The following is a 13058-nucleotide window of genomic DNA, read 5'->3' as shown; positions in this document are numbered from 1 at the left end:
TCCTGCAAATTGTGGGTGTTAGTGCGAGGGAATAATACCCAGTGTTAATATCAAACATTCCCAGATCATGTGTAACAAATAGTATAAAATGTCCTCTGTCTCAACCAAGAGAACACTGCTATTTCACCCCATCAGTCTGGGCTAAATTTAAGACAAAGTCTCAAAGGTGAAAGGCCTCTCTACTACCCAATACCCCAAAAATTATAAAATTACACTTGGAGTACTGAGTCTTGCTTTGGTCTCTTTACTTGGGAGTAATATACTTGCATTGAGGCAGTTCAGAGATGATTCACTGGGCTGGTTCCTGGAATCAAGTAATTCTTTTTGAAGATCATTCATGTCAGTAAAGAACGCGGAGAGAGAGGCAAGACTTCATTAAAGAGTGTGGAGAGAGGGACGAGACTTCAGTAAAGAGTGCGGAGAGAGGACGAGATTTCATTTGGGAATTTGAAGCAGAGCGGGAATTAATTTGGGGGGAAAAATCAGGGAGCATTCTGGGAAGGTAGGTGATATTAAAAATCTATCTTGGCATCTGTGGTGAAAATGAAGGTAAGAATTTTAAAGTTTAGAAATTAAAGTTTAAAATCTAAATCTGTATAATAAGGAGAGATATAAAAACAAGTTTTAAAAAAATAACAATATATAAGTTAATTTAAAGGTTAAGACATGTCAGGAGAACTCAGACCCGTGCCATGCTCAACGTGTTCGATGTGGTAATTCAGGGATGCTGTCGATGTCCCTGACTCCTTTATGTGCTGGAAGTGTGTCCAGCTGCAGATAGACCGTGTTAGACCGCTTGATGGCTCTGGAGCTGCGGGTGGACTCGCTTGGAAACATCCGCAATGCTGAGGACGTCGTGGATATCACACCGCAAGTGAAAATTGCTGAGGAAGATAGAAAATGGATGACCAAAAGACAGCAAGAGTAGGAAGGCACTGCAGGTGTTCCCTGCGGTCACCTCCCTGCAAAACAGATATACTGTTTAGTATACTGTTGTGGGAGATGGCTCACCAGGGGAAGGCAGCAGCAGCCAGGTTCATGGCACCGTGGCTGGCTCTGCTGCACAGGAGGGCAGGAAGTAGAATGGCAGAGCTATAGTGATAGGGGACTCAATCGTAAGGGGAATAGGCAGGCGGTTCTGCTAAGCAATTGAGACTCCAGGATGGTATGTTGCCTCCCTGGTGCAAGGGTCAAGGATGTCTCTAAGCGGCTGCAGGACATTCTGAGGGGGGAGGGTGAACAACCAGCTGTGGTGTTGCATATAGGCACCAATGATTATAGGTAGAATACGGAGTGAGGTCCTGCAAGCTGAATTCAGAGAGTCAGGAGTTAAACTAAAAAGTAGGACCTCAAAGGTAGTAATGTTGGGGCATTAGGGCAGCAGGGTAGCATGGTGGTTAGCATAAATGCTTCACAGCTCCAGGGTCCCAGGTTCGATTCCCGGCTGGGTCACTGTCTGTGTGGAGTCTGCACGTCCTCCCCCTGTGTGCGTGGGTTTCCTCCGGGTGCTCCGGTTTCCTCCCACAGTCCAAAGATGTGCGGGTTAGGTGGATTGGCCATGCTAAATTGCCCGTAGTGTCCTAAAAAAAAAAAAAAAGTAAGGTTAACGGGGGGGCTTGTTGGGTTACGGGTATAGGGTGGATACGTGGGTTTGAGTAGGGTGATCATGGCTCGGCACAACATTGAGGGCCGAAGGGCCTGTTCTGTGCTGTACTGTTCTATGTTCTAATGTCAGGGTAGATGGGGATGAATGCGTGGCTAGAGAGATGGTGCAAGAGGGAGGGATTCAAATTCCTGGGGCATTGGAACCAGTTCTGGGGAGGTGAGACCAGTGCAAACCGGACCGTCTTCTCCTGGGCAGGACTGGAACAAATGTCCTTGGGGAGGTGTTTGCTAGTGCTGGGGGAGGGTTTAAACTAATGTGGCAGGGGGTTGGGAACCAATCCAGGAAGTCGGAGGGATGTAAAACGGGGACGGAAACAAAATGTAGTAAGGGGGAAAGTGTAAGGCAGAGAAGCCATGGTCAGAAATTTAAAAGGGCCACAGTACAGGGTACAGTGACTGAGGACAGCTCAGTGAATAGGCGCAGTAATACTAAAAGGAATAAAACGGGAAGTAAAAACAAATGGAAAGCGAAGCAGCAGGTTATTACATGAAGACATGGGTTCAACGATAAGGAAAATTAAGAGAAACATTAAAAGGAAAAATAACTTGGGAGAGGTTACTGAAAGAGGTGTTAATATTCAAAATGGAGGTATAAAAGCCAATATAAGGGTACTTTACCTGAATGCTCGTAGTATTTGGAATAAGGTAAATGAGTTGATGGCACAAATCATCGTGAATGACTATGAGTTAGTGGCCATTACTGAAACATGGTTAAAGGATGGTCACGACGGGGAGTTAAATATCCACGGGTATCAAACTATTCGGAAGGGCCGAGTGGATGGTAAGTCAGGTGGTGTACCTCTTGCAGGAAGGAAAGTGGAATCATGGTCAGAAATGATCTTATTGACTGGAGAAGCAAACTTACGTGGCAACATCACCGTCTCCTGTTTTATTTCTTGTATTATCCTTAAATAAAATGGTCTAGAAATAGTTGTTTGGTAGCACAGAATTTTGAGTATTCCTGAAAAGAGACCTGTAGTTGAAGCTTTTTGTCTTGCAATCACAAGAATACCAAATTTCAAAGAGATCAACAATTTTGTACTCCATGAGAAACGGGTGCTGATTGGTTGGCAAGTTGATTTTGGTCACTGTGTCGCCATGGAGAAAGCACTAGGGAATTTGTTCCCCAAGCTTTTGTTTAATTGAAAAGAAAGCTCAATGTCTGGATGTGTTCTATTTGCTGGCAGAGGACAGGTCCCTGTGTATGAATACATGTAACTTATGGCAAGGGTCAATGAGTCACATTGGAGCCCAACTGGTGATCTTTTCAAATTGGCAGGCAGTAACTAGTGGGGTGCCAAAGGGATCGTTGATGGGACCCCAGCTATTTACAATATATATATTAATGATTTGGATAAGGGACCATAATGTAACATCTCAAAGTTTGCAGATGATACCAAGTTGGGCGAGAGTGTGAACTGTGACGAATATGCAGGGATCCTACAGCATGATCTGGACAGGTTGGCGAGTGCGCAAATCCGTGGCAGATGCAGTATAATTTGGATAAGTTATATCCAAGGTTATTCACTTTGGAAGCAAAAACAGGAAGGCAGATTACTACCTGAATGGTTGTAAATTGGGGGAGGGGTGTGTGCAGCAGAACCTCGGTGTCCTTGTGCACCAGTTGCTGAAGGTGAGCATGCAGGTGCAGCAGGTGGTAAAGAGGGCTAATGGTATGTTGGCCTTCATTGCGAGAGGTTTTGTGTACAGAAGCAGGAATGTGTTACTGCAATTCTACAGGGCCTTGGTGAGGCCACTCCTAGAATATAGTGTCTTGCACTCCCTGGAGAGCAAGAACATACTCCCTCAGAAAAGGAGACCAAAACTGATTTGTCTTGCAATCACAAGAATACCAAATTTCAAAGAGATCAACAATTTTGTACTCCATGAGAAACGGGTGCTGATTGGTTGGCAAGTTGATTTTGGTCACTGTGTTGCCTTCTCCATGGCAACACAGTGACCAAAATCAACTTGCCAACCAATCAGCACCCGTTTCTCATGGAGTATAAAATTGTTGATCTCTTTGAAATTTGGTATTCTTGTGATTGCAAGACAAAAAGCTTCAACTACAGGTCTCTTTTCAGGAATACTCAAATTCTGTTTGAATTGAGAATTCTGAGAGAGTGTCTTGCTCTCCAGGGAGTGCAGCGAAGGCTTATCAGACTGATTCCAGGGATGGCGCGACAGTCACATGAGGAGAGATTGACTCGGTTAGGATTATTCTCGCTGGAGTTCAGAAGAATGAGGGGGGAATCTCATAGAGACTTATAAAATTCTAACAGGACTAGGCAGGGAAGATGTTACCATTGATTGGTGTGTCCAGAACCAGGGGTCACAGTCTGAGGATTCAAGGTAAACCATTTCGGACAGAGATGAGGAGACATTTCTTCACCCAAAGAGTGGTGAGCCTGTGGAATTCATTATCACAAGAACTGTGGGCAGCACAGTGGTTAGCACAGTTGCTTCACCGCTCCAGGGTCCTAGGTTTGAATCCTGGCTTGGGTCACTGTGGAGTCTGCACATTCTCCCCGTGTCTGCATGGGTGCTCCGGTTTCTTCCCACAGTCCAAAGATGTGCAGGGTAGGTGGATTGGCCATTCTAAATTGCCCTTCGTGTCCAAAAAGGTTAAGTCTGATTGCAGGGTTTGGATGGAGGCGTGGGCTTAAGTAGGGTGCTCTTTCCAAGGGCAGGTGTAGACTCGATGGGCTGAATGGCCTACCTCTGCCCTGTAAATTCTATGAAATAGTTGATACTAAAACATTGAATATATTCAAGATGCGGCTAGATATAGCACTTGGGGAGAATGGGATCAAAGGCTATAGAGAGAAAGCAGGATTAGGCTTTGGAGTTGGATGATCAGCCATGATCGTGATAAATGACTGAGCAGGCTTGAAGGGCCAAAAGGTCTCCTCCTGCTCCTATCTTCTAAGTATCTACGTATGTACCTTAAATAGGTTGGTAGTGTAATTCTTGGCACACTCAGGTTATTCAGCAAGTACTGCCGAATCACGGCATCCCATCTAACATAGCTATTGGGCTGTAACTTCTGAGCTCCAAGGCACTAACTAGGCAGTAACCTAAAGATGTTGGGTAAGGATTGCATGGGAAGTACAAATGTGCATTGGGCAACTGCTCTCCACTGTTTGAAAAGTTTTAAAAATCAAGCTCCTGGGTAACTATTATGCAGATACTGCCCGCCTCCCCCGAGGTGAAGCTCCCATTTCCGACACTGCTGCAGCCAGCTTCCCCCTCCCCAATTAGTGCTGTAGAAAAGGTGGGTAATGTACTTAGCTGCGACTGAGCTGCCCTTGACTGTAGGCTTCGAGTCAGATCTCGCCGAGCCTAATCTGGAATGTCAGGTGGACTAGGATCATAGTTTCCAGGCAATTACAGTTGCCATTCTGTTGGAAGTTACAGCCTGTTATGTTCTGCATTTTGCAAGCACAGGCTGGTTGAGTACGGTCAGTACTCTGACTATTGCAAACAGCTAAAGGGATGTGCTGTTTGATTTGATCCATCTGTTGCTGGGACATAGCCTATGTACCTGAAAGTTAACATACCATATTATTAATTTGTGTGAACGGGCAAGGTATGTCAAAATTTTGAGCAACAGGTGAAGCTCGCTGTTCATGATGCTACTATGCAGTAACAACAAGAGTGGTATTTTCCACCACCAGGATGCTGACGTCAAGCCAGGAGGATGTTCTGCTTACCACGCACGAGTAATGTCATAGAAGAGTGCAGACGGCTATTTGGCTCATCGAGTCTGCACCAACCTCTGAAAGAGCACTCTTACCTAAGCACATTCCCCCCGCCCTATCACTGTATCCCCATGCATTGATCATGACCAATCCACCTGACCTGCACATCTTTGGACTGTGGGAGGAAATTAAGCACCTGGAGGAAATCCACTGGGAGAACTTGCAAACTCCACACAGGCAGTCACCCAAGGTCAGAATCAGGTCCCTGGAGCTGTGAAGGAGCAGTGCTAACAACTGTGCCTGATATACAAATTCTTTTGCAGGAACCTGTTCTCTGTAGGCTCCCCAAAAATGTCCAAGCATTGTGATTTTTTTTTGAAGTCAACAAAAGAATTGGGAGGGGGTGGCACTAGTTCGCTCCCGCATTCTCCATGGCAATGCCTCAACCAATCAGAAGGAGCTTGCCAGCCAATTGTGTAAATTGTTGCTCCCATTGAAATATGGCATTCTTGCATCTGTCCTAATGAATGCAAGATGAAAAGCTTTGACAGCATGTCTCTTCAGACCTAGAAATACTCACCTCAATTAATAATTCTGTATGTACTTAATGGCATAACAAGGAAGTATTGTGCGTGGAAGATCACTTCTGCCTAAGCAATTAGCAGAATTGACAACCACTAGGAAAGAGTTTGCATTGAAAAGAATTGATGCTTTAGAAGCTGATTAGTAGAACCTGACCTGGTGAATTTGGGAAATTTGATTTTGCTTATCATTTGTTGCAGGCATCTATGAAATTTTTAGCAAAGAAGTGTTTGGAGTTAAGGTCAAGAAATTGGAGTTTGGACAACAGCCACACACAATCCCTGATGGAGAAACGGTAAGCACTGGATTCACTTATTTTACACGCACAATTCTGAAGTAAAAAATCTCGGTTCCTGTTGGAAAACTCTTCATTTCTCTTCCTCAGCCCCCCCCCACCCCCCCAAAAACAAAAAATCTGCGTCTGATGACTTTAACCTGTTGCTCCTGAATTTCTGTCTATACTTAGTTTGGTCATTACTAGATTAGGTGAAGTGTTTCTAAAATTCAACATTTTTTTAGCAGTAAGTCGTCCAGATTCACTTTTCAATGCATGACCAAACTAAGGAATCTGTTCCCTTCATTGAAACTTGAGTTTCCTAGAATAATTCTTATGTTTGCTGAAGAAAATTATCTTGCGTCTCATAGCCCAGTGATCTGATTTGAGATTACCTTTGGACAGTGCAGTTTCTAATATGGTTCCCCATCCTAGCTAGTAATGAGTTCATATTAAATCCTGATTCAATTGTCTTCTAAAATTCCAGATTGTTTCTCTCTGGCCTCTCTGTCCCAAAGCTTTGCTTGCACCCCCTCCCCGCCTCCAACTCAAACACAACCTTTGTACATCTGCTAGTTCTGTATCCTCCACCATAGTCACCATGAGATACAGAACAAGCTCAGTTTCCTTCCCAAGCCTTTCAATTGCCTTAAGTTCTGTAATATCTGGCTTTCGTTTGCCTCAAGTTTTCCATCCTATGTTTTGTATCTTGATCTCATTGTTCCTTGCCACTTGCTGTTGGTACCACCTTCAAATATGCAAGTCGCAGCAACACTGCCTCATACTCGTTTACACTTACTTTCCTCTGGTGAGCTTTCCTGTAAAGCTAAATACATAATTGTAACTTTATTTTCAAGGTGGTTTTTGTCATGCCTTCTTCCAGTGCAAGGTGTGCACAGTTTCCTCGGGCCCAGGACAAGGTACATTATTACATCAAGCTAAAGGAACTGCGAAATCATTTGAAGGGCATTAGAACCGCTACAGAGGTCACTGAAGTAGAATACTCATTTGACTTGCAAAAAGCTCAAGGTAAATAGACTGCAGTTGTAGTTCACGCACCTCCTTCAGATGAACACTTTTTAGGGAGCAACTCAATGTCTACGACCTTATTCTTTAATGCTTAGTCTTAAAACTTCCCTTACTTATTAACTATTTATGAAATGTTGTTGCTGGGAGTAACTTGCTTGAATTGAATTAATGATCGTATTTCTATAGATTGCATCGCAACCAATATTTATTTATAGCTGAATAGAAATATGAAGTGCAAAACTTAGTGCAGTTGATTTTGTGCATTATGTAACCATACATAAAATAAGCTATTTGTAAGGACTTTGGGAAAATAACTCTCATTTTGATTGTTAAAGACCTGGTTACTAACACAGGGGAATTCAGCTTTTAACAGCCCATCATATATAATGCTGTATCCCTCAAATGTAAGCTATGACTCCTGAAGATATTTAGAACTTTTAATTTTAGTTTTTTTTGCATCTGAATTCTCTTATATTTGGCTTTTCAAGCAAATTTAAAGAATATTGCAATTGCAAATTCATAAGCCAATGTATATGCATTAATACATAATGTAATAGCGAATTAATTCCAAAAGATTCCCCTTTCCTTACCCCCTACATTATATCTGGACAGATTAATTTTGCCAAATTTAACAACTAATTGACAAGAGTTTTGAAGCATGCGGGGTGACCTAAGAGATGTTTTTTTAGAGAAGCTTGTCACAGAGGGAACAGGTAGTTCTGGATTTGGTGATGTGTAATGAGGCAGACTTGATTAAGGTGACCTTTAGGGAGCAGTGACCACAATACAATAGAATTTACCCTGCAGTTTGAGATAGAAGCTGGAATCAGATGTAATGGTGTTCCAATTAAATAAGGGTAACTACAAAGACATGAGGGAGGAGCTGGCCACAGTTGATTGGAAAAGGAGCCGAGCAGGGAAGGCAGTGGAACAGTAAAGGCAGGAGTTTTGGGGGCTTATTCAGGAGGCACAACAGAAATTAATCCCAAGGGGGAGGAAACATGCTTGGGGGGGGGGGGGGGGGGGCAACAACATGGTTAACAAGGGAAGTCGAGGTCTGGATAAAAGCAAAAGAAAAAGCATACAAAGTGGCGGGGATTAGTGAGACGCCAGAGAATTGGGAATTCTTTAAAAGCGAGCAGAGGACAACAAAAAAAACAATAAGGGGGGGAGAAGATGAAATATGAGTGCGTGCTAGCTAATAATATAAAAGAAGATCGGAAGAGTTTTTTTCAATATATAAAAGGTAAGAGAGAGGCAAAAATAGATATTGGACCATTGGAAAATGTGGCTGGAGAAGTAATAGTATGAAACAAAGAAATGGCAGACGTACTGAATAGTTACTTTGCATCAGTCTTCACGGTGGAAGTCATCAGTGGGATGCCAGAGCCCCAGGAGAATCAGGGGGTTGAGGTGAGTGCAGTAGCCATCACTAAGGAGGTTCTGGGGAAACTGAAAGGTCTGAAGGTGGATAAATCACCTGGACCGACTACACCCCAGGGTTCTAAAAGAGATAGCTGAGAAGATTATGGAGGCATTGGTGGTGATCTTTCAGGAATCACTGGAGGCAGGAAGGATCCCAGATGACTGGAAGGAGGCTAATGTAACACTGCTGTTTAAGAAGGGAGGGAGCAGAAGACGGGAAATTATAGGCCGGTTAGCCTGACTTTGGTCATTGATAAGATTTTAGAGTCCGTTATTAAAGATGAGATCGTGGAGTACTTGGAAGTGTATGGTAAAATAGGACTGAGTCAGCACGGCTTTGTCAAAGGGAGGTCATGTCTGACAAATCTGTTAAGAGTTCTTTGAGGCGGTAACAAGGAAATTAAATAAAGCAGAAACAGTGGATGTGATTTATTTAGATTTCCAGAAGGCCTTTGACAAGGTGCTGCGGAGGAGACTGTAGGGCAGCACGGTAGCGTAGTGGTTAGCACAGTTGCTTCACAGCTCCAGGGCCCCAGGTTCGATTCCAGGCAGGGTCTCTGTGCGGAATCTTCACGGTCTCCCCTTGTCTGCGTGGGTTTCCTGCCGGTGCTCCGGTTTCCTCCCACAGTCCAAAGGTGTGCGGGTTAGGTGGACTGTGGGAGGAATTGCCCTTAGTGTCCAAAAAAGGTTAAGTGGGGTTACAGGGATAGGGTAGATATGTGGGCTTGAGTGGGGTGCTCTTTGTGAAGGCTGGTGCAGACTTGATGGGCCGAATGGCCTCCTGTACTGTAAATTCTATAATTTTATGTTAAATAAGTTAAGAGCCCATGGTGTTAAGGGTAAGATCCTGGCATGGATAGAGGATTGGCTGTGGCAGAAGGCAGAGAGTGGGGATAAAGGGATCTTTTTCAGGATGGCAGCCTGTGACTAGTGGTGTGCCTCGGGTCTGTGCTGGGACCACTACTTTTCACAATATACATTAATGATCTAGAAGAAGGAACTGAAGGCACTGTTGCTAAGTTTGCAGATGATACAAAGATCTGTAGAGGGACATGTAATATTGAAGAAGCAAGGGGGCTGCAGAAGGATTTGGCTAAGAGAGTGGACAGTGAAGTGATAGATGAAATACAATGTGGAAAAGTGTGAGGTTACGCACTTTGGAAAAAGGAATTTCGGCATAGACTCTTTCTAAATGGGAAAATGCTTAGGAAATCAGAAGTACAAAGGGGCTTGGGAGTCCTTGTTCACGATTGTCTTAAGGTTAACATGCAGGTTCAGTCGTCGGTTAGGAAGGCATATGCAATGTTAGCATTCATGTCGAGAGGACTAGAATACAAGAGCAGAGATGTACTTCTGAGGCTGTATAAGGCTCTAGTCAGACCCCATTTGGAGTATTGTGAGCAGTTGCAGGCCCTGTATCAAAGGAAGGATGTGCTGGCCTTGGAAAGAGTCCAGAGGAGGTTCACAAGAATGATCCCTGGAATTAAAAGCTTGTCATTTGAAGAATGGTTGAGGACTCTGGGTCTGTACTCGTTAGGAGTTTAGAAGGATAAACTGAAACTTGCAGGAAACTGCGAGGCCTGGATACAGTGGATGTGGCGAGGATATTTCCACTTGTAGGAAAATCAAGAACCAGAGTACAAAGGGATGATCCTTTAAAACTGAGATGAGGAGGAATTTCTTCAACCAGAGGGTGGTGAATCTGTGGAACTCTTGCCGCAGAAGGTTTGGAGGCCAAATCACCCGGTGTCTTTAAGACAGAGATAGATAGGTTCTTGGTTAATAAAGGGATCAGGGATTATGGGGAAAAGGCAGGAGAATGGGGATGAGAAAAATATCAGACATGATTGAATGGTGGAGCAGAGTGACCTAATTCTGCTCCTATGTCTTATGGTCTTCTGGACCTCATTGAAATTTTAAAATTCTTACAGAGCACGGCATGGTAAATGTCGATAAAATATTTTCCACTGGCTGACGAGTCTAAAAGCAGAGAACATAATCTCGGGACACGAAGGCCATTTAGATAGATGAGGAAGAATTTCTTCATTCAGTGGTGAAATCTTTGGAAATCTATACGATACAGAGCATGTTCAAGGCAGAAATTGATAGATTTCTGGAGACCAGTGACATTAAGGGATATGGAGATGGTGCGGGGAAATGGCTTTGAGGTAGACAATCAGCTCTGATCAAATTGATTGGTGGAGCAGGTTCGACGGGCTGAATGGCCAAACCCTGTTCCTAATAAATCAACTCTTTTCAGCTAGTTGGGAACCTTCTGTTTGCATCAACTGTTTTAAACCCGGGACCTGAGTTAATTGGTTGAATCTTGCGAGCCGTGCCAATCACCATAGGATTGCCACTCCACTGTTTTTTTTATCTTAAGGCTCTGCGTTTCTGAATCAAAGTTCTGGAGATATGCAGAACGTACCTGTCCCTGGGAGTCATCCTTCATAGTACATGGTTGTAAGGGGAAGCCAAATTCCAATAGAGAGTTTAAGCCACTTGAGAAGCAATGGAGAGAAGGTGAATGGATGAGGGGATTGGGTGGCGGGTGAATGGGTTAGTGGGTAGGGTGGCTGTTTGTTGAGTGAGGAGTTAAGGTGGATTGCCAGAGGTTGTTGGATGGGTAACTAAATCAGGGCGTTGAGGTCCATTGGGGAGTCAGGATGTCCGTTGTATGTTTACCTGGGAGTTAATAACTGGTTTTAATCATTCTAACTTTTCTGGGTAACTGTTCTGCTAAGTGAATTGGAACCGTCCAAAGTCTCAAACTTTAACTTCAGAGTTCTGTAGGGTTCCAGACGCTGGGGAATTGCCCGTTGCAAGTCCAAACTTCCAGGATAATTCCCACGTAGTCAATGCATCTGGGCCTCCAAGGGGTTCACCCAGTGCATCTTTTGGAGTACCTCTGGGGTCCAACCATCCAGAGATTGGAAGTTGTAGGCCGAGAGAGACCTTTGTCTGCCATTGATATATGAAGTGAGTGAACCGAACTTACGAATAGTATAAGCTCAAACCTATACACTTTCAAAAACATCCCAATTTGGCTCACTCTTTTTCCCTCAGTACCCAAAGGATTTTAATTGGGTAAAACTGATTCTAATATTTTTCTTAGATGAACAATTTAGATACGATTGGTTATTTCATTGATGGATAGGAAGAACTGCTGTCAAACAAAAATATTTCCCAAGTAAGAGTGCACCCAATTAAAATAATTGCAACACACTTGAGGGTTAAAATTAAGTTATTGTAATTTTTTTTGCTGTAAGCGTTTTAACTTTATACCCAGTTTATGTCAAAATGAATGTTAATACCAAATTGGTATCAGTGTTCACTATAGTATTAGAATGTTAGATTCTAATTAATCAGACAGAGGCTGAATCCTAAGCTTTATTGTCAGGATTGGTGAGTTCTTGTTTGTCCACAATTTGTAGTAATTCAATAAAGCACCTCTGAAGTTTTTTTTATTACAGTTTCAAATCAAAATCTTTTTTTAATTTTAAAGCTTGATAATGTTCTGATTCTCCCCTTAGTGGAAGCCAAGAAAATGGCAATTAAAGAGGAAAAACATGACCCTGGTTATGACGCTGCTTATGGAGGTACATATGTGGAAAAATCCACTGAAAGCAATGGGCAGTGCCATTTTGCTACGACGGAACCAGGTAAATGTACAAAATGATTTCCATTGTTATCAAATCAGCTTGGGACTTTACAGTTTATATTGATGTGATCTATATACTAAGTGCCAAACATTCTAGTAACCTGCAGGAAGGTACTATATGTAGATGTTTGGCAATGATGTAACTCTTACAAAAATGCTGTTAATTAGCTACTGTTATAATTTATGAGTCAATGAAGGAAGCATGCTACCTTCCTCACAGCATCACCAATATTTGCACTTTTTAAAGTTAAATAATTCTTCTTGGAGAAAAGTTACAAACTTTGTTGTAATTCCTAAACCACACCTTGATTGCAACCTATGATTCTGGCAGATTTGGTGCTTCCGGTGTGGACCATGGAGTAAGTGGTCACACACAAGGCAGCTCCTGCCCAAGGTTACAGAAAAGAGCTCCTTTTAATCAATACGGGGTGGAATTTTGATGAAAAGATGTAGGTGAATGTTGGAGGAGTACTTTCCCCCAGGAATGGTATGTCTCTTGGTTACCAGACCCGGCAGAAACCGTGAAAGATTTGGCTGGAGCTGCAGCAAAGACAAAAGCCTCTTCCAGCAGGCAGGCGGGGGAAGAGCAAGCTTGTAGGCTTCAAACTGACTTGAGGGCCTTTATTAAAGCTGAATTCCAGCAGCAGAGGGAACAACTGTGAAAAGATCTCACCAAGGCCATTGAAGGAAGCGTTGACGAGACTTCCGGTGGAGCCTATGG

The 13058-nt window shown here is 43.2% G+C and overlaps 1 protein-coding gene across 2 annotated transcripts in view; it reads left to right on the top strand.

The window, feature by feature from the left end:
- The window catches only part of LOC119954633 (G/T mismatch-specific thymine DNA glycosylase-like), a 37304-nt gene that overhangs the window by 9756 nt on the left and 14490 nt on the right, over positions 1-13058 (top strand). For both annotated transcript variants that reach the window (XM_038779970.1, XM_038779971.1), the window contains exons 7-9: positions 6149-6243; positions 7080-7251; positions 12210-12338. In XM_038779970.1, the coding sequence (XP_038635898.1) occupies positions 6149-6243; positions 7080-7251; positions 12210-12338 (396 nt within the window). The remainder of the gene's footprint in view (positions 1-6148; positions 6244-7079; positions 7252-12209; positions 12339-13058) is intronic.

Source organism: Scyliorhinus canicula, chromosome 20 (genome assembly GCF_902713615.1).
Source record: "Scyliorhinus canicula chromosome 20, sScyCan1.1, whole genome shotgun sequence".
Classification (NCBI taxonomy): domain Eukaryota; kingdom Metazoa; phylum Chordata; class Chondrichthyes; order Carcharhiniformes; family Scyliorhinidae; genus Scyliorhinus; species Scyliorhinus canicula.
The sequence above is the reverse complement of the archived record's forward strand: the minus strand, read 5'-3'. Positions and strand labels throughout refer to the sequence as shown.